At 40.7% G+C, this 27,227-nt stretch overlaps 1 protein-coding gene across 1 annotated transcript; it reads left to right on the top strand.

Moving 5' to 3' along the window:
* Window positions 1-3,512: 3,512 nt before the first annotated feature.
* Window positions 3,513-18,875, top strand: DNAJB11 (DnaJ heat shock protein family (Hsp40) member B11). Its single transcript, XM_027109469.1, has 10 exons — window positions 3,513-3,971; window positions 6,603-6,759; window positions 10,531-10,628; window positions 12,400-12,532; window positions 14,349-14,491; window positions 15,307-15,389; window positions 16,068-16,125; window positions 17,246-17,357; window positions 17,808-17,967; window positions 18,426-18,875. Exons 1-10 carry the CDS (start codon window positions 3,904-3,906, stop codon window positions 18,488-18,490), a joined length of 1,077 nt encoding a protein of 358 aa, XP_026965270.1. The 5' UTR covers window positions 3,513-3,903; the 3' UTR covers window positions 18,491-18,875.
* The last annotated feature ends 8,352 nt before the right edge of the window (window positions 18,876-27,227 follow it).

Raw genomic sequence — 27,227 nt, 5'->3', positions numbered from 1 at the left:
TGGGCATTTAGGTTACTTCCATGACCTGGCTATTGTAAATAGTGCTGCAATGAACATTGGGGTGCATGTGTCTTTTTGAATTATGGTTTTCTCTGGGTATATGCCCAGTAATGGGATTGCTGGATCGTATGGTAGTTCTATTTTTAGTTTTTTAAGGAACCTCCATACTGTTCTCCATAGTGGCTGTATCAATTTACATTCCCACCAACACGGCAAGAGGGTTCCCTTTTCTCCACACCCTCTCCAGCATTTGTTGTTTGTACATTTTCTGATGATGCCCATGCTAACTGGTGTGAGGTGATACCTCACTGTAGTTTTGATTTGCATTTCTCTAATAATTAGTGATGTTGAGCAGCTTTTCATGTGCTTCTTAGCCATCTGTATGTCTTCTCTGGAGAGATGTCTATTTAGGTCTTCTGCCTATTTTTGGATTGGGTTGTTTGTTTTTTTAATATTGAGCTGCATGAGCTGTTTATATATTTTGGAGATTAATCCTTTGTCCATTGATTCGTTTGCAAATGTTTTCTCCCATTCTGAGGGTTGTCTTTTCGTCTTGTTTATGGTTTCCTTTGCTGTGCAAAAGCTTTTAAGTTTCATTAGGTTCCATTTGTTTATTTTTGTTTTTATTTCCATTACTCTAGGAGGTGGATCAAAAAAGATCTTGCTGTGATTTATGTCAAAGAGTGTTCTTCCTATGTTTTCCTCTAAGAGTTTTATAGTGTCTGGTCTTACATTTAGGTCTCTAAACCATTTTGAGTTTATTTTTGTGTATGGTGTTAGGGAGTGTTCTAATTTCATTCTTTTCCATGTAGCTGTCCAGTTTTCCCAGCACCACTTATTGAAGAGACTGTCTTTTCTCCATTGTATATCCTTGCCTCCTTTGTCATAGATTAGTTGGCCATAGGTGCGTGGGTTTATCTCTGGTCTTTCTATCTTGTTCCATTGATCTATGTTTCTGTTTTTGTGCCAGTACCATAGTGTCTTGATTACTTTAGCTTTGTAGTATAGTCTGAAGTCAAGGAGTCTGATTTCTCCAGCTCCGTTTTTTTCCCTCAAGACTGTTTTGGCTATTCAGGATCTTTTGTGTCTCCATACAAATTTTAAGATTTTTTGTTCTAGTTACATAAAAAATGCCATTGGTAGTTTGATAGGGATTGCATTGAATCTATAGATTGCTTTAGGTAGTATAGTCATTTTCACAATATTGATTCTTCCAATCCAAGAACATGGTATATCTCTCCATCTGTTGGTATCATCTTTAATTTCTTTCATCAGTGTCTTATAGTTTTCTGCATACAGGTCTTTTGTCTCCCTAGGTAGGTTTATTCCTAGGTATTTTATTCTTTTTGTTGCAATGGTAAACGGGAGTGTTTCCTTAATTTCTCTTTCAGATTTTTCATTATTAGTGTATAGGAATGCAAGAGATTTCTGTGCATTAATGTTGTATCCTGCAACTTTTCCAAATTCATTGATTAGCTCTAGTAGTTTTCTGGTGGCATCTTTAGGATTCTGTATGTATAGTATCATGTCATCTGCAAACAGTGACAGTTTTACTTCTTCTTTTCCAATTTGTATTCCTTTCATTTCTTTTTTTTCTCTGATTGCCGTGGCTAGGACTTCCAAAACAATGTTGAATAATAGTGGTGAGAGTGGACATCCTTGTCTTGTTCCTGATGTTAAAGGAAAGGTCATTTCCTGCTTTCTTAGTTCGTTTATGGCCTCTCTAGGTATGGGAGATACAAAGGTAAATAAGACCATAAAATGCAATTTAGTTCCTCTTTTATGTGGCCTCTCTCCCCTAGTAGGCATCTTCCTGAAAGCAGTAACCTGGTCTACCTCTTACCTCTGCACTCTGTCTGGCACAGTGCTACGCACTAGGATTACAGCAGTGAACAAAACAGATAAGGTTCTTGCTTTCTTGGAGTGTATATTTTAATAGGGAGAATAGATAATACATTAGGAAAATAAAATAGAATAATTTCAGTTGTTAGTAAGTGTTATGAAATTTGGGGAAAGGGGTGAGTGCCGAATCTGAGCTGAGGCCTGAAGAATAAGAAGCCAGCATACGAAGATCACAGTCAAAGCGACTTTGTCTCTGTCACAAGCTCTGTTCTAGGTTGCTGTTCTAGACAGCTGTGAACAAAACAGTACAGATTCATGCTTTCATGAAAGTGGCATTCCAATGTGTGTGAGTGTGGGGGGCAGGGACGGAAATAATAAAATAGCACACTGTAAGAATAGAGACTCAGTAGGGGCTAATTTTGATTGGTTGGTCAGGGAAGTCCTCTATGAGGTGGTGAATTTAAGCTGTTATCTGAGTTTAAAAAGGAGTCACCCATGTTAGGATCTGAGGAAAGAGCGTTTCAGGCAGAGAACAGCTAGAACAAATGCCCTAGGCAGGAATGAGCTTGGCGTATTCAGAAAAGAGAAAAGAAACCACTTTTATTGGAACGTGGTAAGGAGTATACTAGTTGAGGGTACAGATCATATAAGATTTTTGTTCTTTTTCCCCAGCTTTATTGAGAAATAATGTTTCTATAAGCTAGTATAAATATAAAGACTTGGGATCTTATTGCAAGTGCATTGAAAAGCCATTCGAGGCTTTTAAGCAGACAAATTATATGATCTGACATGTTTGTAAAAAATCATGGCAGGGGGAAGGGACGGGGTGAAAAAAAGATACTAAGATATTACGAGTGGAGGCAGGGAGACCAGTTAGGAAGCCCTTGCCAGGTGGGAGATGTTGTGACTTAGCCCAGAGAGGTAGTGGAGATGTAGAATAGTGGACAGATTCAGTATATGGTTTAAAGGTAAAGATTTGGATAGGGGATACAGGAGAGAATCAAGGAAGACACCTAAAGTTTTGTAGTGAACAACTAGGTGGTGCAATTACTGAAATGAGCAAAAATGGGGGGGGGGGATCCGCTCTCTTCTTAACTGTAATATTTATTGTTCTTTGCGTGCTTACTATGTGCCAGACGGTTTACAGATTTTCTCCTACTAAAAATTCACAACACTACCAGTAAATGCTTTGCCTCAGGTTTGTAGATAAAGCAGCTTAGTGTCAGGCTGGGAGCGGGGAGGGAGCATGTTCTCACCGCTAGGAAGTGGTGGAAGCTGAATCCGAACCTAAGTCTGCTTCCAGGGCCACTCCTCATCAGCCTCTTCTTTGCGAAACCGAGACAATTTTCTCCTAGGTTTGTTAGAAGATAAAATATGATCTAAGCTGTGCATCAGCCGTACTGTTGGCGTGGAGTCATTGTCCCCGCCCATTTCGCCCGCGTCCTTCCTCTCCGGCGTACAGCGCCTAGCTCTAGGTGAATGAAATTCCGAGACTCGTAACCGAGATAAAACCTCCCTCCCGCAATTGGTCAGTGCTGGAGGAGGAGCCCCGTGATTGGTGGAGAGTCCAAGGAGGCGGGCGAAGGGAAACTTTGTGTACCGCGATGCCGGCTTTTGGAACCCTTCCCCACCACCAATCTTTACGTAATTTTCTGCGACTCGCAGGTGCCGGGGCTGAGCGGATTCCTGCGGCGGCACGATTCTCTGACGTTTCCCCTTCTAATTGGCCGGGAGCTGCGGCTGTAGTTCCGAAGCCTAACTGGCCGGCCTCACCGCCTCGGAGGTGAAGTGTACTGCGCTGATTGGCTGTGAGGCGCCGGCCGCGTGTGATGTCCCGAGCAGCGATTGGCTCTGGCCCGCTGGGTGCTTCTCTCGCCGGGACTCGGGACTCCCGGGAAGTGGACTGGTAGAGGAGGGGGGCAAGCTAGCTGTCGCTCCCGACTAAGTCGGAGACTCCGGCGTGAGGCGGCCTCTCAGGGCCGGGTGGGCTGGCGAGCCAACGCGGCGGCGGCGGCCGAGGCTGTGAAGAGTGCGGGGGTCAGGGGCCCGCACAGAGAGACCATGGCCCCGCAGAACCTGGGCACCTTCTGCCTGTTGCTGCTGTACCTCATCGGGGCCGTGATCGCCGGGTGAGGAACTGGCATCCGCGGGCACGGGGCCCTTAAGTCAGTCTTGGCTGGGGAGGGGGCTTGAGGGAGGAGGGGGCATTGTCAGACTTGGGGAGTGGAGAGGGGCGTTGCTATGGTGAGGCGGTGGAGCGGAGGAATGGGTAGCGTGGGCCAGGCTTGTGGGGTGGAGAGGAGAGCAGAGGGTGATATGGGTGAGAGGGGCTTAGACCCAGAAGACCTAGAGCTAGATTTGCCTAGAGAAGTGAGGGTTGGATGCAGTGCCAAAAGCAACGTGGTGTGAGGGGGCTGCTGAACTGGAGAAGAGGACGATGCAGTGTTGAGCCTGCAACAAGCCATTGGGCGGACATTAAGTGGGTGGGTTATGATGCCAGGCCAAGTGAGGAAGTGGGGAGGACAGGTTAGGGAGGCCATGCTGGGATTGAAGGAAGTTGGATTGAGGGAGCAAGGCAGACCCTTGGGAGAGCCCTTGTACTTCTCAGCTTCTTGAGATGATGAGCTTGAGTTGTCATCATGCCTCACTGTCTCTCCATGGAGCATTCTTAGGAAGCTGAATGGTATTACGAGCGGGGAAAAAACATTTCCACTACTACACCAATAGGTAGTAAACTGGGATTCTAGACCACCCCCCCACCCCCACCCCACTTACAAATTATGTGACCTTGAAGGAACATTTCAATTCTCATCTGTGACATGAGGATGATAATGTGCCACCTGTTTGAAGGAAGTAGGACCACCTGAACTCTTGAGATTCTCCGGCCTTTAATAAGATCCACTATCGTATAGGCCTGCTGACGACAGGGTATGATATGCCAGGTTCATATTTTAGAATGTGGGGAATAGTAAAGTCTTAGCTTTTGACAAATTTATAGGTTGCTCTGAATGTAGAAAGCACTACCTAGCAGAGCTTTAAACTTTAAGTACTTGTTATTCTCTTAAAAGTTTTTTCCCTGTGCATATATGCTTCAACTTTGTTGGGTTTTTTTCTTCTGAAACATATTAAATTTCTGAAAAAATTAACTTCTCCTAGGTAATGCTTTATTGGGTTTTTTAACATGTTTTTTGTTAGTACTTTTTGCACTTAAAGGAATGGGTACCTTAAGTTGTTTAAACAGATGTCAGGATAAATACTGTTAGTACTGTAGCTATAAACTTCAGTTTTTCCTAAAGGATTCTCTTGGGAACCGTCATGTTGATGCTGAGTTATGCCAGCCATCTTTTCCCTGTATTTTTCTCAGCTGTTACTTAACCATTTTTATATTAAGTATATCCTAAGCCTCATTTTTTATATAGCTAGCTCTTTTGTCATTAACATTAGTGAAACTTTTGATTTATTTAGTTCTTGTCTCAAGAGATGTCAAGTTTTTGCAGATTTTTGGGGTGTGGCGATAAAGCACCTAAATAATCCTCATGGAACCCCTTGTCAGTGATAGTTTTTAAAATTTATACATAAAATGATTAAATGATTTTCCTGAAGTGTGACTAAGAGCTTATGAAATACATTTTTTTAAAAAGTTATATTACGTGGATCTTGATACCCCAATGCATTTTTCCCCACTGCATTTTAAAATTACCATCATTACTACATCATCTCCCTGTGAACAACTTTCCCATCCCTTTGGTTGAGAGAATGCATTTTCAGAGTAATTTCTGCTGACTCTGGCAAAATGAATAGACTTTTGTGAGCATGCTTATTTATTCATTTCATTCAACGAATATTTATTGGTGTCTTCTATGGGCTGGCTATGGTCCCTGCCCTAAAAGTTTGTTAGTCTTATTCTGTCTTCCCATTGCCCCTTCCTGCAAAGATTCCCTTTACAATTAATTTGGTTCCAACATAGTTCCTGGCAAGGAGGTCAGTAGATCTCCACTTTAACTCCTAGCTCATGCCGTGTACATATTTGCAGCTGCTGGGACTTATAGGCACCTGCATATGGGTTCCAGCAGCTGTCTCTAATTAAGACTTGACCTAGACAAACTAGTATAACCACTAGTAATGACTGCAAAATTGAAATTTTCTCTCTCAGCAAAAAACTCCACAACTCATCCATTCAAATGGGTGTTACTCTCTCTTCAAGCTTTTTATTTGGGCTTTGACTTAACCTCTGTGTTAACCTCTGAAGTTAACTTCAGTCACTTCATCTTTAACATTCCAAGAGTGCTACTGTTAGAACATCTCTGTGACATAATCTTTTTGAACAAAGAAATTCATCCTTTGAGATTGACCTTTGGAAGCAGTCAAAAGTCATTTGAAGTCAATAATAGGGGAGAAAAAAGAGAGTCAATTTGAGTATACAGTTCTTGGTTGAAAATGATGTGTGACCATGAAATAAGAAAATGACTTTCTTGACTAAAGGTAGTTCTAAGAGAAGAATGCCAGAGATATTTTGAATAATTCTAGTATTGTTCAAAAAGTACATAGCCTCTCATTGTGATTACTTCAATATGAGACTCATTACAAATTCTGGTGTGTTCTCTTTTTAGTCATTCTTTTTCGTGTGTCACGTGGGTACCTTCATTTTCCTACCTCTTTGCTCAGACACAAACCTAAATGTAAAGGAAAAAATTTCACTTTTAAAAATGTAATGTATTAACTCTTCAATGAAATATCTTCTCCCTCTCCCCCACCCTCAGGCGAGATTTCTATAAGATCTTAGGGGTGCCTCGCAGTGCCTCTATAAAGGATATTAAAAAGGCCTACAGGAAACTAGCCCTGCAGCTTCATCCTGACCGGAATCCTGATGATCCTCGAGCGCAGGAGAAATTCCAGGATCTGGGTGCTGCTTATGAGGTGAGTCAGGAAAAGGATAAAGTGTGAATAAAACCTACAGATACAGAAAAAGCCATGTAATGCTGAGTAACACTCCCATTTTTCAAGTCACTTTTTAAAAAAAAATTGACAATAGATAAAAGTAGCAGTTGATGCTATATTGTACACTAATGTTAGTAGGTGCTACTTCCTGCCCTTTTCATTTCAGTATTTGTCTTATTAAGGAGAGTAATGTTGAAAAAGACGAATGAAAGAAAATAGGATCGGTAGGTTAATACGTAGACTGATGATCAATCAATCCGTTTGAGAGTTGGAGCCAGAAACAGAAATAAAATCTAAATGAGGATTGCAAATCCACATGTGCCCACGTGGATCAGGCAGATAACATTCAGGGCAGGTATAAGATAAAACAGGAGAGTGGATATTCTACCTCCATGTTAGGAATCAGTAGCGATTGAAGAGGACTGTGACAAGCTGAAGACTTCTTGCCCCATTTCAAGGGAACAGCTGTTATTCAACACCAGCCAGTTTTTGCCATATACAGATGCAAACACTGTGTTTGCACACCGTGGCCAGATCATTTAATTTTTCAAGAGGAGTGGAAATCCTGATTTTTTGGTAAATTCTCCTGGTTGTAAAATGTTGGTAACTGATTCAATTTTAAATTTTCTTTTTCGTGCAAATCAAAGAAAACACAGCTGTAGTTTGAATTTGCAACCTGTAATCTAGAGGTCAAAATACTTTCATGTGTATCATCTCATTTAATCTTCATTAGGACACCTTGAGATATAGTAGAGCTGGGCATATTCTTATTACTATTTTAAAAAAATTTTTTAACAACACAGAGAAATATTTACTGAATGCTTAATAATCTTTTTACTATTTGAAAAACCATTATACACAGAACCTTTCAACACGGTGGTGAAAAAATTTTACAAATAAGTCACTGATAATCTTTCATATGTATTAATTTAGGAGTTAGCTGTTTTGTGTGTGTTGCAATTCACCTTTCCCCTAGAAATAGAATACTATTATTCTGTGGTTATACTTTTTCTTTTCAGCTTTATTGAGATATAATTGACAAATAAAATTGTAAGATATTTAGAGTATATATTGTGATTACTTGGTACACATATACATTGTGAAAGGATTTCACCCATCTAGTTAATCCATCACCTCATATATTTATTGTTTTGGTGAGAACATTTAAGCTCTGCTTTCTTAGCAAATTTCAGTTATACAGTACAGTGTTATCAATTCTAGTCACCATTTATTCACATTTTCTAAAAGGGCACAGAAAAAAATAATTTGACTCCAAAAGTCAGAGAGCTACAACTTCTGAATTCAAATTAAATCCCTGTATAGTGAGAAGACTGAAAACAAATCTGAAAAATATTTTAGTGGAAAAAACCCAGAAGGAAGGGATCCCAAGGCCTCCTAGGTTAAAGAAGTGAATGAACCAAAACAGTGACTTATATACCCAGGTGAAACCTAGAACTAATGGGGTTTCCCTTTCTTCTCTCAACACCTGTAGGACCAAAGTTCCTAACCTCGGGCCCACAAATAAACTTGAGAGGGTTGGTGGACCCTCCTAAATTACTGTATGTAACATTTTCTTTCTCGTTGATAATATGGATTCCATATTTCACACTGTGTTTCCCATGAGTATTCCCATTGCTTGCTAGGAACCCAATAATCAAAAATATTTTCTGGGGAAGCTGTTGCTAAGAATTTACCGTGCTCTTTAAAAACTCTACCATGTTCTTTAGCCATGACCTAGGCAAGGCTATCCATAGATCATTCATGATATTGCAGTTTAACTCTTAAGAACCTTTCTGGTCACTAGTTCAAATTTTCTTTTTTCTTTGTATCATTCACTTGATTGCCTGCCTTTGGTCCTTAGATAAATTAGTGTTCACAAATCAGAATCCCAGTAAAGTTGAAGAGTCTTTTGTGAATACAAATCTGTCTTCTCTACTGAGCTGGGATTACTACTGGCATTTTAATTAGTTGAGACTCTGGTTGGTTGGCCAATCAACTAAGAAACTCCTTTTTTTCTTTTAATAATAAAAGTTTCCAAGACTATGGAATAAAGTTGCATTCCTTAGACAGAAGAAAAGTGAGGAGTAAGTGAACAGTAATAGATAACTTTAAGAGTAATTTGTGGGTAGTTATTACAGAAGCCGCCTATGTCCAAAAAGAAGCTGACTTAAAAAAATAGTCTTTGTTTTGGGGTTTTGAAATGGTGTTTCTTATGGACCCAAATGTGGGGTTCATTTCTTTGCCAAGACAGGAACAGCGAAGTAGACTTGAAAGTGAAAATATTGGAAATCCAGATCACATAATAATGAGTTTTGTTTTGTTTTGTTTGTTTTTAAAGTTAACTCTGCCCATTTCTACTTCCCCAAAGTGGCTATTTTTTTAGGATATTTACCAAACTATTTTTTTCTCACCTGGTCTATCACAGTGGCTTTAGTTGAGTACTCTGGTCACTTCTAGACTAACCCATTTGTCTTTGCTTTTAAGAATGCTCACTCTCTTGTACACTGAATTTCTTTTTATCCTTCTAAATGTATCTTAAATGTTAGTAGATTTTTGCTGTGGCACCTTACACATCATTCAGGCCCTGAGCCAAAAGTGTGTCCTATTTACATACACCAGTTAGATCTTCCCTTTCTTTTGCTGAGTCAACAAGCCCCATCTACTTCCAACCTCACGTTTCCTGAGCCAACACAAGTATGGGTTTGAAATAACTTTCTCCTTCAGTCTGCTATCTAAATAGACATTTAAGAATATCAAATAACATAAAGTTATTCAATTTTCAAAGTTATATGTGTGCATATATTTCAGAATGCTCTAAGTAAATGGGAAGCTTTTTTTTTGGGAGGGCAAATTTTGAAGAACATTGAAGCTTATTTTGTTTTACATTCTTTAGTTCTATATATGGAATGGTCCCAATGAGAAAGCATATACCTGTGACTGAGTATGTAGTTTGCTAAAACCATTAAAACTTCAGAAAGTCTTTTCAAGTTGTGAAATTGAGCTTGAGCGTCCTTCATAGAGCAGTGTCCCTTTTCACTCTTTGCAGTTCAAACTCAGGAGGTTATGAGCTGTGTGTGGCAGACAGCATTCTTCCACAAATGGATTTCTACATGAATCAAAAGAATGAAAAGGGAATATGAAAATATTGCAGTGTAGAGCTTTCTGGAGACCTGTCATTGGAGTCCCTTGACTTACCAGTCTTTTAATGTGTGTGTGGTAGTGGGGTGCAGGGGTTATGGTATAGATGTGTAGGGCTGAGCAAACTTGACGGCTGTCCTAGTTTACTGCTTCTGTGACTAATGACAGTCTGTCATAGTCATGTCCTAGTTTATAGTTTAGAGAGAGAATATAACATAGTGGTTAACAGCCTAAACACTGGAGTCAAACTACGGGGGAAGTAAACCTGAGGAATTCATCTCACCTCTTCCTGTTACTGCCCTCACATTCATAGCCATGTCGCTAATCTCCAGCATGATATATATGTGGCTAGGTGAGTTTTGATAAATTTAAATTAAAAACATGAATGGAGCATTGTGGAAAGTTACAAAATGAGCACTGATCAAAGAATTTAGTCTGATAAAGAAAATAACTTTGTAAACATGCCTTAATACCATACATAATGAAAACTGAATTCCACTAAAATTTTACACACAGTATCAGAGTTTAAAAAAACAAAAACATAAATGTGAATTCACCTTACCTGAATATTACCAACTCATAATCTTTTCTTCCACTGGCTTTTGCCCCCAGGTTCTGTCAGATAGTGAGAAACGGAAACAATATGATACTTATGGTGAAGAAGGATTAAAAGATGGGCATCAGAGCTCCCATGGAGACATTTTTTCACAGTAAGTAATTTATCTATCTTCAGGGTATTAGTGTCTGAGAATGGATCACTTAGTGATTATTAAAGAATTATCCTTGCTCCCTTGTTCAGAAGCTTTCGATGAAGAGTACAACTCAACTGATCCTTGACCAAGAGGTCATTCATCATCCTTTCTGTGGGAATATACTCCTCTATTTTCACAAAGCTCCAGAAAAGACAGGTGGCACTAAAAGGGATGTCCATCTAGCCAACCATATCAATTAAATCAACTCTGACTGTGTTGGGGGGGATATATGTTGGAAACCAGTTCATTGTATCTCCCTGCTGTCTTAGAATCTGCAAACCACTTAATGAGCAAAGGTGATTCTTACAAGCGGAGAGAGAAATTCCTACTCTCATACCCCAAACTGACTCTTCATCCTATCCACCAGAGAGGGATGGTTATGATAATCAGCATTGTTGGAAGGAGTTGGGTTAGAGGCTCTTCATCCCTTGCTGGGCCCAGCTTTCTGGGAGTGCTGAGAGGCTGGAATAATAAACATCTTTCCTTCCCGCTCTTTGAGCCCCTCTTTGTTGAGCATTTGAATTTTCATATGTCCTGATGATGCATAAATAGGAGATATTGATCTGGGGTTTCAAGTCAAGTTATAAATAAAAAGATGTTTGAATATGCATTTCTATGGGGAGAGGATGCATTGCTTTCTTCAGATTCTCTTCAGATTCTCAAAGAGAATTTTCTTTAGATTCTCAGATTTCTTCAGATTTGTGAACGCTTCCCCAAAAGAAGTAAGAATCACTGTTGCTACAACAGCTTCCCTCATTTAGTGTTTGGGGGTGACAGTAGATTTTCAGGACTTAGGACGATGTGTGAGTAATATTATTAGGAAATCTTTCTCTTCCCCAGGATTGATTTGGCTGCTCTAGCCTACCAGGGAAGTGTCCTGTTTGAACCCCTTAGCAGTTAGAAGTGATACCCAGGGATGCCAGAAAGAAAAAAGGCTCTGCCCTTGCTCCTTCCCCACCAAAATCCTCCCTCTCTGCTTTTATTTAAGATTCAGGGAATCCATTCACCAAGATTGGGTTTTGGTTTTGTTTTTTGGAGGGTTTGGGGTTGTTGTATATTTGTTATCACTATGCTAACATCTGAGGCTCTTAATAACCAAAACTTAGCATCAAGAGTAGAACTCCTATGCAATTGAAGGTCACTGTTTATAGTAATCTCAAAGTGATACTTCTGTTACTTAACAAATTAATTTTGGTCTTATGAGACCAGAACTTCCTTTTCTGTAAGATCCAGAGTTTTACTAAGGCTGATGCTTTTTTAGTTTAATTATGTTTCCAAGATTCTTGTACAAAGCAGTAGCTTGTTTCAGCAAAGTTAGTTTCTAAAAAAGCATGTAAAGGTGAACACTACAAATGTCCAAAATTACCATTAGGTTTGGCAATACATGAATTTATATAGACTATACCCTTTCTCTCTGTCTCCATTATATCCTGATATTTGTCAGTATTGAGAGAGATTATTTTTTCATTGATTAAGAATTCATTGGCATACTGTATACACTGTACTGTGTGTCTGGACAATATTAAAAAGTAAATTTTTTTGTAGTAGGGGCAATATAGTTGACATTATATAAATTAAAAATTGTGTATGATGTATGACTCCAATGTATTAAAATGTCTTTCAGTTTTGCTCACTGGTAGGACACAATATTTTATCAATGTGAAGAAAACTAAAATTGTAAGAGGTGAACTCTGATTTCTTTTCACGATGATTTTACACTTACCAACAGCTTCTTTGGAGATTTTGGTTTCATGTTTGGAGGAACCCCTCGTCAGCAAGACAGAAATATTCCAAGAGGAAGTGATATTATTGTAGATCTAGAAGTCACTTTGGAAGAAGTATATGCAGGAAATTTTGTAGAAGTAAGTCCAAACTATACAGCTATTCTTATTGACTCCCAGAATGTGTTCTTATGACTAAAAACAAGAGGTTTCTACGTACCTTCTGTCTTTTAGGGGATGGGGAGATGTATAGAATTGAATTAATGATAATTCTTGGTTCATGATATGCTGTTATTATTTCATGAACTCATCACTCAGCCCAAGAACTAAATAAAACAATACCAGGAGTTATATCTACCTACATGCTACTTCCCTATTCCATTCACTTGCCTCCTTTCCCAGGTAACTGTCTAATATGCTGAGTTTTGTCTTTATTGTTCCCTTGCCACTCATGTTTGTTTGTTTTATTACATATATAGGAATACCTGAATAATATATTGTTTACTTTCACTGTTTTTGACTTTGTAAAAATGATATCATACTATACATTATCTTCTGAGACAGGCCTTTTTTACTCACTCTTAATATTGTCAGAATTCATCCATGTTCTCACTTATAGCTATAATTGCTGAAGAGAATTTCATTGTGACCACGTTGCATCAATAGGCATGTAGGTTACCTCTGCTTTTTTTCAATTCCAAGCTGTGCTTTTAGGAAGTCTTGTACATATATCCAGGTAAAAATATTAATTTCCCATGTTCCCTTGCAGACCTGTTGTCTGTCATCATTGCTAATACATAATGTGCATCACTCTTTGCGGTTAGCATGCTCCTAAACAAATTCCTTTTTAATCTAATTATTGTAAAGGATGTATATGACCTTGCTATTTAAATGCCCCCATGGTAAGTTCTTTTTAAGAAAAAATTACCTTGGGAGAGCATAGTGATTAAAAGCACAGAGTTTGGAGCTAGACTGCCTGGTTTAGAATCCTGGCTCTACCATACATTGGTTATGTGACCTTGGTCGTATTACTGAGCCTTTCTGTGCTTTCATTCTTTCCTCTGTAAAATGGAGATAATAGCAGCATCTACCTCATAAAGCTGCTATGAGGATTAAATGAGTTCATAAATATATGTGATTAGGGCCTTGCTTGGCACATACTAAGTGCTATAAAGTGTTGGCTCTAATGATTGTTATTGTTATTTATTCCGTTGACCTGGGCTTTCATATGTTCGTAGGCTTTGAGGGATTTTTCTCCAGGCATTCATGTCGTCTCACTGCATGAGCATGTGCCCTGTGATTAGTAGGTGTTTGACTAAACAGGCAAAATCAAGAGTACATTTCCTCATATATTTTAGTTTCTAGTGATTTAGAGGGATCAGAATGTTTACTTGCAGTCGGCTACAAGGAGATGATCGTTGTGTCTTTTCTTACGGGTTAGAGTATCTGAATCGAGACAGCACTGGAAAACACTGCCAGATTGAGTTGCCTGAAACAAGGAAGTGTTTTCATGAGGTTAATCATGACTAATCCTGGGGTGGGAGCCACAAACCAGCTTTTGAAGGCTGTGGTTGTTCTTCAGGGCTTACGCTTTACACAGCTCAGATTTCTCAAGAGATAGTAATTCTGTGCACTACTTTAACTCAGTAGCATTTTGTCATGGCTTAGAAAAGGTGATTCCATACATACTATCTTTCAGTTCTCTTCTTTCTTACCCTCCTCTCTCTTCTCCAACTTTAGAATTTGAGTCAGTTAAAGATCCATTTGCTCAACTCCTATGTGGGAGCTGACTTGTAACTCCTCCAAGACTTCTCTCAGCTGTGGGTCTCCCTGAGGGATGGCTTGGGAGAGAAGGGGAAGTGCCAACCCCGGCAGGTGCGCAGAGTCCCGATCTGGTGAGGAAACCAAAGGCTGTGGGACACAAGAGAGAAGCTGATCCTGTGTGTATACTTGCTAGGTGGTTAGAAACAAACCCGTGGCAAGGCAGGCCCCTGGCAAACGGAAGTGCAACTGCAGGCAGGAGATGCGGACCACCCAGCTGGGCCCCGGCCGCTTCCAGATGACCCAGGAGGTGGTCTGCGACGAGTGCCCGAATGTCAAGTGAGTGCAAGCACCTTCTTTGCTCTGCCAAGGGACACTTTAATCATCTCATTTGTCTAATAAAATGCCAATGGTCCATACCTAGATTTTTTTTCCCTCCCTCTCCCCCATCCTTCTCTCTCTCCCTCATGTTCTGCCAGAGGATAGAGCAAAGAAATGTACAGTTTAATTTTTTCTGAAAGTATCTATTAAGAATATCTCCTTTTATGTTTATGAACTAATAAGCAGTGCCCTTTATTTCTGAATATACTTAACAAAAATGTTGATATTTTTCCGTTTTCCTACTTGGAATGTTTCCTTTTTCCTACTTGGAATATTTAGAGCAATCTTATGTGTACAGCTAACATTTCAGATTAGAGAAGTACTATTTGCTGATTTATGTTATAAATACAACTGTTTAATTGAACCTTCAATTGTATATATTAAAACTAGCTCAGTTATTTGTGGGATCAGTGAAAAAAATCAAATAGGATAAACTCTTCTGTTAGATTTTCTGATAAACATGCTGCTGTCCTTTCAGGTGCACATTTATGGAAGTGCGAGTAGTTTTCTCTGTTACTGATCACTCACTTCAAGGCAATCAGTCTACTGCAGGCTTTTTTGGAGTCAGCAGTCGCATGGTTGTGATATATAGTAGCTTTGCCCTGGCTTTTGGCAGGTGGAAGGTGTAAATGGATATCAGGTGGTTTTGTCATTTAGGGATACAGGATAGTCTTCCAAGAGAAAAGGTCTGATTGAGTAGATAAAACTTTATTATCTGTATCTGGGGTTTGGTTTATATTTTCTTTTTTTCTTTTAAATGCTCTTTGTCTCAGACTAGTGAATGAAGAACGAACACTGGAGGTGGAAATTGAACCTGGGGTGAGAGATGGCATGGAGTACCCCTTTATTGGAGAAGGTGAAATATTGATATTGATGTTTTATTATTGTAACTTTATGCTCTCGCCTGCTTATGAGCACCTCCCACCCCCACCTCACCCCATACCTCGTGGCCACCTAGTAAATGCATATATCATTTCCAACACACTTCAGTCAGTTTTAGAACACAGAAAGCCTTTTTATGACCATCCTTAAGCATCCTGGCTGGTCCACTTAAGCAGTAGCATTACTGTTTATCCTTTGACTATCATGGCTAAAAGTTACTGTCAAGTAGCCTAAGTTAGGTCAAAGTTTAAATGTTCAGAACTTAATGGATTAATTTTAACTCAGCAATGAAAGAAGTTATGTAACTCTAGTTGGCATTAATAAGATGCTCTCAGACCTCACTTAGGGGTTAAATTTAAATCTCTAGAAGAAAAATAGCTTTAAAACATCAGATTCAGGAGACCAGTGAATCATTCCTTGTTTAGGAAGTAGGTCAAGTTATTTATTGCTGTGTCTGAGTCCCAGGTGATCCTCACTAATAATCTGAGACTTGACATAACCAGGTAGACACAGACACGCTGCTCTCACAGATAGGCTTGACAGTCAAAGCCTAAGGTAGTGGCTTTAGAAAATTCTCTCAACTGCTAAATAGATTTGCAGCGTTCAACTTGCGTGGCTTACAGTGTGCTGTAATCTCTTCTCTTCTGACAAGGTGAGCCTCATGTGGATGGAGAGCCAGGAGACTTACGGTTCCGAATCAAAGTTGTCAAGTAAGTAATCTCAGTTTAGAGGCCTTCTCTTTAGCCCTTGCTTTTCAGAGGAGTCAGGTTAAAGAAATATGGGTAGCCAGACTTTTTCCTCTGTTTCATGCCCTTAATACCCTAAATATGTAACTCTACAGCCGTACTGAAAATTTGGGGTTGGAACCTAGGATTGAGTCCATTTATTTATTTACTCAGGACTTCCAAGTCCAAAAGATGTTGGGAGGAAAGCATCGATATTATGAGTAAGGAGCTGTGAAAGAGAGGCAGACAAGGAGACCAGAGATTTTAACTGAGGAAATACGGCCCCATACAAGAATGGGAGACTTTTCCATAGAAAGGAGCTTCTGTGACATGATCTGCAGCTGCTGGGCAGCTTCTCTGGTTGGCTTCTCTTCAACGTGCAGTTCTACTTACATAAGAATTTTACCTGGGACTCAGGCTTTCTTGTTTATCACTTGTCTCTTGTTACCACTTTGGAAACCAGTGATACCTCTGTTTCTAAGGATTCATTGAAACAAGGTTCCCACCCAAATATGGAGAAATGGGCCCCCAGTGCCAAGGACTTTTTTCCCTCATAGCACTCTTTAATCTCGGTGATCTTTCCCCAACCTTTCTCACCTACCTTGTCTTTCCCATCACTTCCCAGAGAAACTGGCACATGTACTATTCCCTGAATAAACCTGGTACCTTCTCAAGTCCTTATCTTTGCCAGAATTCCCTCTTGCCCTATCCCCACCCTCCCCTGCGCCCACCTTATTTGCAGCTTCAGAGCTGATCGGGCCTTACAAGCCCAGCTCTAGAAGCCCCCCAGGACCCGTCCCTGATGCCCTTCTCCCCCAGTCCCACAGCCAGAAGTTGTCCTTCTCTCTTTTCCATAATCTAGTTACTTGTATTTTAATTACGTGCTTTGACTTCTGCTGATTGTAAGCTCCTTAAGATTAGGGTTTAATAAATCTTAGGCTACTTTACAGTCTTGATTAATACTATACACGAAGGAGTGTCTAATAAATGCCTATTTCTTGAAAGAGTGGCATTCATCCTTTTCCATGATTTTTCTAAAAACTTTTTGAACTCTTCCCAAAGAGAGACTTTGGAAGTTAATGATCTTTACCTTGTTCTGTTCTAGGCACCCAATATTTGAAAGGCGAGGAGATGACTTGTACACAAACGTGACAGTCTCCCTCGTGGAGTCTCTGGTGGGCTTCGATATGGATATTGCTCACTTGGATGGTCACAAGGTAAGCAAACCAGTTCTCCCACTTCCTGTCCTTTTAAAGCCTTCACATGGCTGCTGTTGAGGTTACTTCAGCCACTTCAGTCATTTGGAGCCACGGGAACTAAGTGCTCAGGCTTTGTCCTGTCATCTTTCCTCACTCTGCTGCTGAACGTGTAGCAGTAACAACGCCACAGACCCCTCAGCTACTCAGGTGATTGCACAACCTTTGGCAGTCTCGTCTTTACAGTCTCCGTTGGTAAAAGCCTTACTTTTTTACGTGTTTCGTTTTTCTTTTTCTTTTTGAAAACCTTCTCTTTCTTTGGCTCACACTGTCCTAATGATGTTTCCCCTGCCCCTTCATCCTGCTGCTCTGAGCCATGACATGGGCTCTGGGCGCCAGTACTCACTGGAAGCTGTGTGTTGTGCTTCGAGAGTACCAGTCCTGCTCCAGTCCATCCCCTTTGCTTTCCAGGTACATATTTCCCGGGATAAGATCACCAGACCAGGAGCCAAGCTATGGAAGAAAGGGGAAGGGCTCCCCAACTTTGACAACAACAACATCAAGGGCTCTTTGATAATCACTTTTGATGTGGATTTTCCAAAAGAACAGTTATCAGAGGAAGCAAGAGAAGGTGAGGGTATAATGTTTACTGTTCAAGGAAAGATGAGGTCTACATTAGAAGGATTAGAGGCTTAGGGGTGAAGTCTGCAGTGACTGATTGAGAAGAGGGCCCAGTCAGTGGGTCCTAAGTAAAAAGGAAAAGGTGAGAGAGGTCAAAACTGGAAAGAGGACAAAGAAGAAGGAATGGAAGACAGCCAAAGAGCTTTCTGTCCATTTCAATTGCCTCTTATCGGATTTTGTGGGATGTATGTGTGGTATGTGTGCCTGAGACACAAAGACAGGGGCTCACCTTGGACGTGCATGTATGGGTATCCACATGCGATAAAGTTAGACATTGGTAGTTACTTGTTTAATTCAGATCCCTGGTTGTCATAAGGCCTTTTGTGAGCCTCCCCATGACACATGCTCTTCAAACTCTGGGGAAGTCACTTTTTTGTTAACGGAGTCATTTGTTTGTTCTTTCCTCAGGTATCAAACAGCTGCTGAATCAAGGGTCAGTGCAGAAGGTATACAATGGACTGCAAGGATATTAAGAGCGAATAAAATTGGACTTTGTTTTAAAATAAGTGAATCAGCGATATTTATTATCTGCAGGGTTTTTTGTTTTTGTTTTCATTTTCAATATGCAAGTTTGGTTTAATTTTTTTTTCTTCTAATGATCGTCATGAAATGAATAAGAGGGCTTAAGAATTTGTCCATTCGTGTTGAGAAAAGAATGACCAGCAAAAGGTTTAATAATACCTCTCCCTTTGGGGATTTATGTCTGGTGCTGCCGCCTGAGTTTCAAGAATTAAAGCTGCAAGAGGACTCCAGGAGCAAAAGACACAGTATAAAGGGTTGGAGTTAATTGTTAGCTATTTCATTCGAAATGCCAACTGGAGAAGTCTGTTTTTAAATACAATTTTGTTGTTAATTTTTTCTTGACTCCTGTTTCTTGTTGGTGTAGTTACCCTGTTGTCTCTTCCATCTCCATTTTGGTCATTTTTCCTTGATCAGCCTCGTTTCCCTCCTTGGGGCCTGTGAGCTAGTTGGGTTTTCCTCCCATCAAGCAAGATGAATGCACAAACCTGTGGAAGAGTGATGAAGATCCAGTCCCTGTACCCAGTTAAACACACATGGCACTTTCTAGAAAGGAGCCTGAAGAAAATTAGAGATTGGAGTAGGTGAAACAAGGTCACACAACCACCTAATTGTCCTTGAGAAAGTATATTCCCTCTCATTTAATTTGGGAATAATCAAATCTGACATGGAAACTTTACTGTTTAGAAAGCACTTTTCATGTATCCAGTCTCAGTTGACCTCATGTTTGAAAAGTCTTCAGCTTGTGTTAGGAACTAGGATTATTGTCGGCCCTAGAAAATGAATTTGAAGCAGTAGAGTTGCATGTTGTATTTGCTTCTCCCAGTGGAACCTAATTCAGGTGGTATGTGACGTCAATATATTTGACTTTGTAACCTCCTTCCCTTTTCTACATTATACAGTCAAATTACATTCTTTATGTTACTTTAGCTAGTGAATGTTTCAATGTTGTTGAACAACTGCTGTTGCAGAGTGTTTGTGGAGCTGCCTTCTAGCCATCAGTTTGGTTCCAGCAACATTCCCACCTTTGGCTATACAGCAGCCAATGCTGCTATTGCCTTTTCATTTATTTTGCCCTGTTTTATAAAAATTAGGGGAAAGGCGGTGGGGAGGAAATTTCATCCATTTAGAACAGTTAAGAACAAGCACACCAGGACTTCCCTGGTGACACTGGTTAAGAATCCTCCTGCCAATGCAGGTTACGTGGGTTCGAGCCCTGGTCTGGGAAGATCCCAAATGCCATGGAGCAACTAAGCCCTTGGGCCACAACTACTGAGCCTGTGCTCTAGAGCACACGAGCCACAACTGCTGAGCCCGCGTGCCACAACTACTGAAGCCCACACGCCTAGAGCCCGTGCTTTGCAGCAAGAGAAGCCACTGCAACGAGAAGCCCGCGCATCGCGACGAAGAGTAGCCCCCGCTCGCCGCAACTAGAGAAAAGCCCGTGCGCAGCAACAAAGACCCAAAGCAGCCAAAAATAAATTAAAAAAAGAAAAAGCGCACCTTTTAACCTCAATCAGACACTATTTTTTAAAAATTTACCTATTTGTTTTTATTTTTGGCTGTGTTGGGTCTTCGTTGCTGTGCGCGGGCTCTTTCTCTAGTTGTGGCGAGCGGGGGCTGCTCTTTGCTGTGGTGTGCGGGCTTCTCATTGTGGTGGCTTCTCTTGTGGAGTGCGGGCTTTAGGCACGTGGGCTTCAGTAGTTGTGGTGCACAGGCTCAGTAGTTGTGGCTTGTGGGCTCTAGAGAGCAGGCTCAGTAGTTGTGGCGCATGGGCTTAGTTGCTCTGCGGCATGTGGGATCTTCCTGGACCAGGGCCTGAACCTGTGTCCCCTGCATTGGCAGGCGGATTCTTAACCACTGCACCACCAGGGAAGCTCCCAGACACTATTTGGACTTGAGTGATCCAACTGTGTGTTCACTTGTGAAGAAAAAGAACAAAATTCAGAGGCTTATTTGAAATGCTGAAAATCTAGCTTAGAAATCAAATGCCCCATATAAATACATGTGTGTTTCAGGAACTTTTGTACATTTAATATTCATTATGTACTGAGTTGCTGTAGTTAAAAATTTCTTAGGAGTAATTATCAACATTTCTCTTCTATATCTTAGCCCAGGAGAGCTCTTGATCATTTTTTGCACTTGCTGATTTTTTCCAAGATTTTTGCAAAGAGTCACATACCAAACTAGAGTTATTATTCTTAGCTAGAAAGACCCCAGATATAACGCTTTTCTATAAATAAGAATGTTCACGGGGCTTTGTCACTACTGTTTATCCATGGTCCAGATGGCCATGAATGAATAAGTTAAAAAAGAATATTCTTTTACCATTGACTCTTTGTGAGCTTCAGTTTACTTTAAGTGCTTTCTCTGAAGCACATTATAACATGGAAAGACTTGTATCAAAGTTCCATAGATTTTCTTGTAATAAAGCATAGTAACAGGGTGGTGCGGTGGAGATGACAGGAAGATCGGAAAACCAGGCTTTAAAGCCCAAGCTTTTTGCACTAAGGTACAACTGCCTTCCCAGAAGTTAATGCTGCCCCCAAATGGAGCGGTGGTCCCCGAGGCAGCAAGCTCCCTACCAGAAATGGGCTTGGGAGGTTGTAATGGTCAGTATATGTTCCCTTCAAGCTGAAGATTTCTATGTGTTACAGAGTTTTCAAGTGAAGAACTGAAAACTTGCTCTCTTACTCATTTAGTAACAAGTATTTATTGAGTCCTTACTATGTGCCAGTTTCTGTTCAAGTGCCTTATATAGATGAGGTTGTTTGTATGGAAGAGGGAGTATTATCCTCAATCTGCAGATGAGGAAATGAGTTACACCTCACAGCTTACTAGTGTGGGTCTGGCATTTGAAGCCAAGCAGTCTGCTTCAGAGAATGTGCTCTTAACTACCATGAATTCATGATTTCTACTTAGAGAAAATAAATGGTGTGGAAGAAGTATTCTAGGTAGTTATGGTGAGAGAACAAATAATAATGTCTTCACCCCTGCAAGGAAAAATGTCACTCCAATGAGATATGTAATGAAGCAGAAAGGGTGGTTGGCCTGGGATGGGATTCAATTCTGTGACATTGGGCAAGCCAGTTAACCTCCCCGAACCTCAGTTTTCTCACCTGCAAAATGGAAATAATGAAGGGTGATATATTTTAATTTGAGCTTTTGTGATTTCTAACATATTTTAGCTACACATTTATTTATGTTTAATTCCTGGTCCTCAGCTGCATTCACTATTGTTTATGTTGCCAGATTCCTGAATCCTAGATGGGTGTTAGTGCTCAGAAATCACTGTTTTTGGAAAAGGGAACAGGATATGGAAACAAAACCACTGGAAAAGTTGCATTGGTTGTTCTTAGAAATGGAAGGAAGATTTTACTCTATTCCTTGACAAAAGATAAGCTGGAATTAGCTCCAGTAAAAACGTCTACCTTGAACAAAGATACACATCCAAGGACTCCAGGAGATAAGCAGAGAGGAAAAAATGGTTTGATGAGTATTCACTTTTTTAAAATTCTAGACTTTTAGTCACTGACATGGTACCAGTACTCATGATCAAGGGTTGACTACAGGTCACAGGCAGTGGGTACCGGTACAGCTTCCACAGTGATTTATATGTCAAAGAGCCCAGACCCTTTCTCTTTCCACTAAATGAAATCAGTACTTATGAGTGGTACAGCTTTAGGTATGGTACCTCTATTGATGCAGCGAGCCTGAGAATGACATGAGTAGAGGGCAGTGCAGTCACAGAGCTGAGTGTCAATGAGAACCCTCTACAGCTGCTCTGACCAATATGGGAGCCATATGTGGCTTAGCGCTTGAAATGCGGCTGCTACAAATTGAGAGGTGCTATAAGTATAAAGTACACACTAGATTTTGAATACAGTACAAAATAAAGAATGTAAAGTAACTGAATTTTATATATTGATTACATGTTGAAATGATAGTATTCTGGGTATATTTGGTGAAATATATTATTAGAATGATAAATAAAATACATTATAAAATTCACCTGAGGTGGTTTTGGATTTTCACTTTTTCAAATGTGGATACTAGAAAATTTTAAATTACATGTGTAGCTCATATTATCATTTTATTGATAGCGCTGCTGCCAGGTTACTTCTCAACACGAGAGAAGTTGACTAGCACTTTGGGATGAAGGACCTCCTTTTCCTCCCTATTCAATTACCTCTCATTCAATTCAGTCCAGTGGTCCAGACTGTCAAGATGTTTTGGGATCCCCATTCAATCATCCAATATTCTGTCTGTGCCTCTCTGCTTGATGTTATCTGTCCGCTGTATTGGCTGAGACATCAAGATTTTTATCCAAACAGTGAAGAAAAGTGCTGACCAAAGAACTGAAGGACAACTCCTGGGTTTTGCCACTGAAAGCCTCTCTCTGGGTTGTCATTCATCAAAACGTTGGCATATAGTCATATCAACCTCCATGAAAATAACTAATTTTGCATGTAGCCATATTTCTTATCATGTCCACAAGGATATGCTGAGAGGCCTTGTTGAAATCCATTTATACAACAGCCTATTAGGAAATGAGGTATATCTGACATGACTTCTTCTTAGCAAGCCCATATTGGGTCCTAGAGATCAGCACGTTCTCATCTATGTGCTTACAAATGATGCCTAAGTTGACTGTCACCTTCTCAGCTTTTGGAAGAATCACCCATCTCCAGTCTTTCAGCCTCTTACCCCTCCACAGTGTCTCAAAGTCACAGCCGTGTTTAACAACCTCCTCTATATTCCTCTCAGTACTCTGGGATTTTGTCTAGTCCAGAAGACATAATTTCCTTTGAAGTGTTAATAAGTGTTTCTTGTAATCAGCTCTTCCTTCTCGGTCTTCCATTTCCTCTTACTGCTGTTCATTCTACCCTTATGTTTCAAACGTCATTCTTTCTGACAGAATATAGATGCAAAATTGGAGGTTTTATATACCATAATTATTTTTTTAAAGGCTTTAGTATTTATTGAGTCTTTCCAATGTATTAAACTTAGCTTTTGTAACAGATAATTCTTTTTTTAATCTTTTTTTTAACGTCTTTATTGGAGTATGATTGCTTTACAATGTTGTGTTAGTTTCTGCTCTATAACAAAGTGAATCAACTATACGTATACATATATCCCCATATCCCCTCCCTCTTGCGTCTCCCTCCCACCCTCCCTATCCCACCCTTCTAGGTGGTCACAAAGCACGGAGCTGATCTCCCTGTGCTATGCGGCTGCTTCCCACTAGCTATCTGTTTTACATTTGGTAGTGTATATATGTCAATGCTACTCTCTCACTTCGTCCCAGCTTACCCTTCCCTCTCCTCATGTCCTCAAGTCCATTCTCTACATCTGCATCTTTATTCCTGTCCTGCCCCTAGGTTCTTCAGAACAATTTTTTTTTTTTTTAGATTCCATATATATGTGTTAGCATATGGTATTTGTTTTTTTCTTTCCGACTTACTTCACTCTGTATACCATAGTTATTTAAATGTATATACTCTAGAATCAAACCCCTTAGAATCAAATTCCTGTTCTACCACTTACAAGTTGTGCCTCAATTTCTCCATCTGCAAAATGGTAATAATAATAGTACCCCTTTCACAGGGTCATTGAATAATTGGACAGTCACAACTGGAATTGCTGGCTTGGGGACATATAGGCAAAAAGGAGCAAGTTAGTATCTCTATTTTGCTTAACTAAGGTTTGTAAAGTTTTTTTTTTTTTTTTTTTTTTTTTTTGCGGTACGCGGGCCTCTCACTGCTGTGGCCTCTTCCGTTGTGGAGCACAGGCTCAGGACATGCAGCCTCAGCGGCCATGGCTCACGGGCCCAGCTGCTCCGCGGCATGTGGGATCTTCCCGGACCGGGAACCCGTGTCCCCTGCATTGGCAGGCGGACTCTCAACCAATGCACCACCAGGGAAGCCCTGTTTTCTTTTAAGTCATTTTCTCGTTATTATCACTAAAAATCAAGTTATTCATTAAAACAACAAGAATGATAATTTTCAATGCAAACTCAAATAAGTAATGCACCTCGACTGTGTCTGCCCTCTTCACTTAGCCTCACTTAATCCTAATGTAGAGAAGGTAGCTTCCATATGGGCTGGGTTTTGATTTAGAGATAATTCTTCCAAAAAATAAAAATAAATAAAAGATGGCTCCTGAGATCTAATATCAGTTGTGGAAACCAAACAAGTCAGGTAATTAAAGCCTCTGCCTCTTCTAACAGGTCACTAACCTAGGACAGCAGAAAATTGATAGACAAGGTTTTCAGCAAGGCATTTGATGATTCAGATCTTTATATCTTTGGGGGCAAAATAGAGGCATATAGTTGGATTCATAACTCAATAATTATGTTTGAACATGCTGTTAATTAATGAACCAATGTCAACCTGGAAGGGAGGTGGTCTCTGCTGGCACAAAACAGAGCTATGTTCTCAGTCCTGATCTATTCAATACTTTTATCAGTGGTGAGCATTCAGGAAGAGAGTTTAAAATGCCAAGCACCTAGTGTATGTGTAAGTAACAGTTTTCACAGCTCTTATATGCTTGTGGGTCCAAAAAGTCCAAGGAGAGAAGCAGGACACCTTAAAGCTGACCAGACAAGCTTTGACTCCTGCACAATGCTTACGGTGGGGGAAGCAAATTAACCTGGAAGGAGAGGGTTGGATGTACCAGCTTCATCCACAGCGCTGATGGCAAAGCATGACTTGGCAGCAACACTATCAAGGTGTCACTTGAATTGATGTCTCCCAACACAATTACAAGAGGACTTGCACTGAATTTTGAGGGGAAGTAACCGTAACAAACTAAAAAGTCAGTTGAATAAAAGTTTTATACTATCAGGGCCATTATAAGAAGCTATAAGTCTTTAGCTTCTTATAAATTGTAAGAGTTAAATGTCTCTGTGTTTTGAGGTTTGGTAAAGGAATTTTGACACTGGTGGGAGCAGGGAACGTCCCCTAATTCTGCTCAGCAACTGCTACAAAAGGGAAACCAGGTGAGCAGCCTTATGATGCCCTAAGAGTGATGTCCCAGTTACTATTGCCATGTATCAAATTACCCCAAAGCTTAGTGGCTTAAAACAGCAACATTTATTTTTTTTGCAAATCTGCAGTATGGGCTGGGCTTGATGAAGACAACTCCTTTGTGCCATGTGGTGTCCACCGGGACAGCTCAAAACCTGGGGACTGGAATCTTTTTTTTTTTTTTTTTTTGCGGTACGCGGGCCTCTCACTGCTGTGGCCTCTCCCCTTGCGGAGCACAGGCTCCGGACGCGCAGGCTCAGCGGCCATGGCTCATGGGCCCAGCCGCTCCGCGGCATGTTGGATCTTCCCAGACCGGGGCACGAACCCGCGTCCACTGCATCGTCAGGCGGACTCCCAACTGCGCCACCAGGGAAGCCCGGGACTGGAATCTTTTGAAGGCTCTCTACTCACATGTCTGGCAGTTGATCCTGGGAGGACTCAAGCAGCCGGAGACTGGAACCATGAGGCTCCTTGAGAATCTCTATCCCCATGTGGTCACTGTAGCATGGCAGCTTTAGCATAGCTGGACTCCCTGCATGTTGGCTCAGGGCTCCCAAAATATGTGTTCCAAAAGACTGAAGAAAGGAAAAGCTTCATTTCTTTTTGTGACCTATCCTCATAAGTCGTGCAGCATCCTTTCCATCACATTCTATTCATGGAGGCAGCCATAAACACTCACCCATATTCCAGGGGAGAAGAAGTAGACTCAACGTTTTGATGAAAGAATCTTCAAGGTTTTGAAAGAGTATGTAGACCTGCAAATATTGCTGTGGCCTTTTTTGGAAAATACAATTTGCCCCAGCTGATCACATGAGGTGAACATAAGAGCAGCAGCTGTGACCAAGAGACAATGTCAGAACAGCATGAAAGAGGTCAGGGAAACTCAAGAAGAATGAAGGGACTATCTGCAAATCCGTTCGCACCACCCTGTCCCCCTGCCATCCAGGAAGGGAAGGATTCTGGGAGCAGAAGTTTTGGAGATGGGACCTGAGCCAAAGGTCACACCATTCTGGTCAAGGGGATTATTCCCCTCCCTGCTGGGGGAGCCTGGAAAATGTGGATTACACATCAGTGACCTTCCATGAGAACATGAGGGATGCTGATCAAAGCCATGGACACTCAAAACCGAGAGGGTTGTCAAGAGTTGTCAAGATCTGGTTCCTGACTACAGTTGCCGAAATCTCTCAGAACCCAGTTCTGGGAAAAGAGGACTACTAGTTGTTTTTTAAACCAAATAGCACAAGAAAAGTCTCTAACACATATATATGGAATTTAAGAAAAAAATGTCATGAAGAACCTAGGGGTAAAGCAGGAATAAAGACACAGACCTCTTAGAGAACGGACTTGAGGTTATGGGGAGGGGGAAGGGTGAGCTGTGACAGGGCGAGAGAGAGTCATGGGCATATACACACTAACAAACGCAGTAAGGTAGATAGCTAGTGGGAAGTAGCCGCATGGCACAGGGATATTGGCTCGGTGCTTTGTGACAGCCTGGAGGGGTGGGATGGGGAGGGTGGGAGGGAGGGAGACGCAACAGGGAAGACATATGGGAACATATGTTTATGTATGACTGATTCACTTTGTTATAAAGCAGAAACTAACACACCATTGTAAAGCAATTATACCCCAATAAAGATGTTAAAAAAAAAAAAAAAAAAAAAGT

This window comes from Aethalodelphis obliquidens, unplaced genomic scaffold (assembly GCF_003676395.1).
Source record: "Aethalodelphis obliquidens isolate GAN/ISIS:26980383/991018 unplaced genomic scaffold, ASM367639v1 scaffold1, whole genome shotgun sequence".
Taxonomy (NCBI): Eukaryota; Metazoa; Chordata; class Mammalia; order Artiodactyla; family Delphinidae; genus Aethalodelphis; species Aethalodelphis obliquidens.
This window is presented reverse-complemented; position numbering and strand designations above follow the sequence as displayed.

Coding starts and splice junctions, on each gene's coding strand:
- DNAJB11 (XM_027109469.1), top strand. CDS start 3,904: ATGGCCCCGCAGAACCTGGGCACCTTCTGCCTGTTGCTGCTGTACCTC. Junction 12,533..14,348: donor ATGCAGGAAATTTTGTAGAA/GTAAGTCCAAAC, acceptor TATACTTGCTAG/GTGGTTAGAAACAAACCCGT. Junction 17,358..17,807: donor CTCACTTGGATGGTCACAAG/GTAAGCAAACCA, acceptor TTTGCTTTCCAG/GTACATATTTCCCGGGATAA.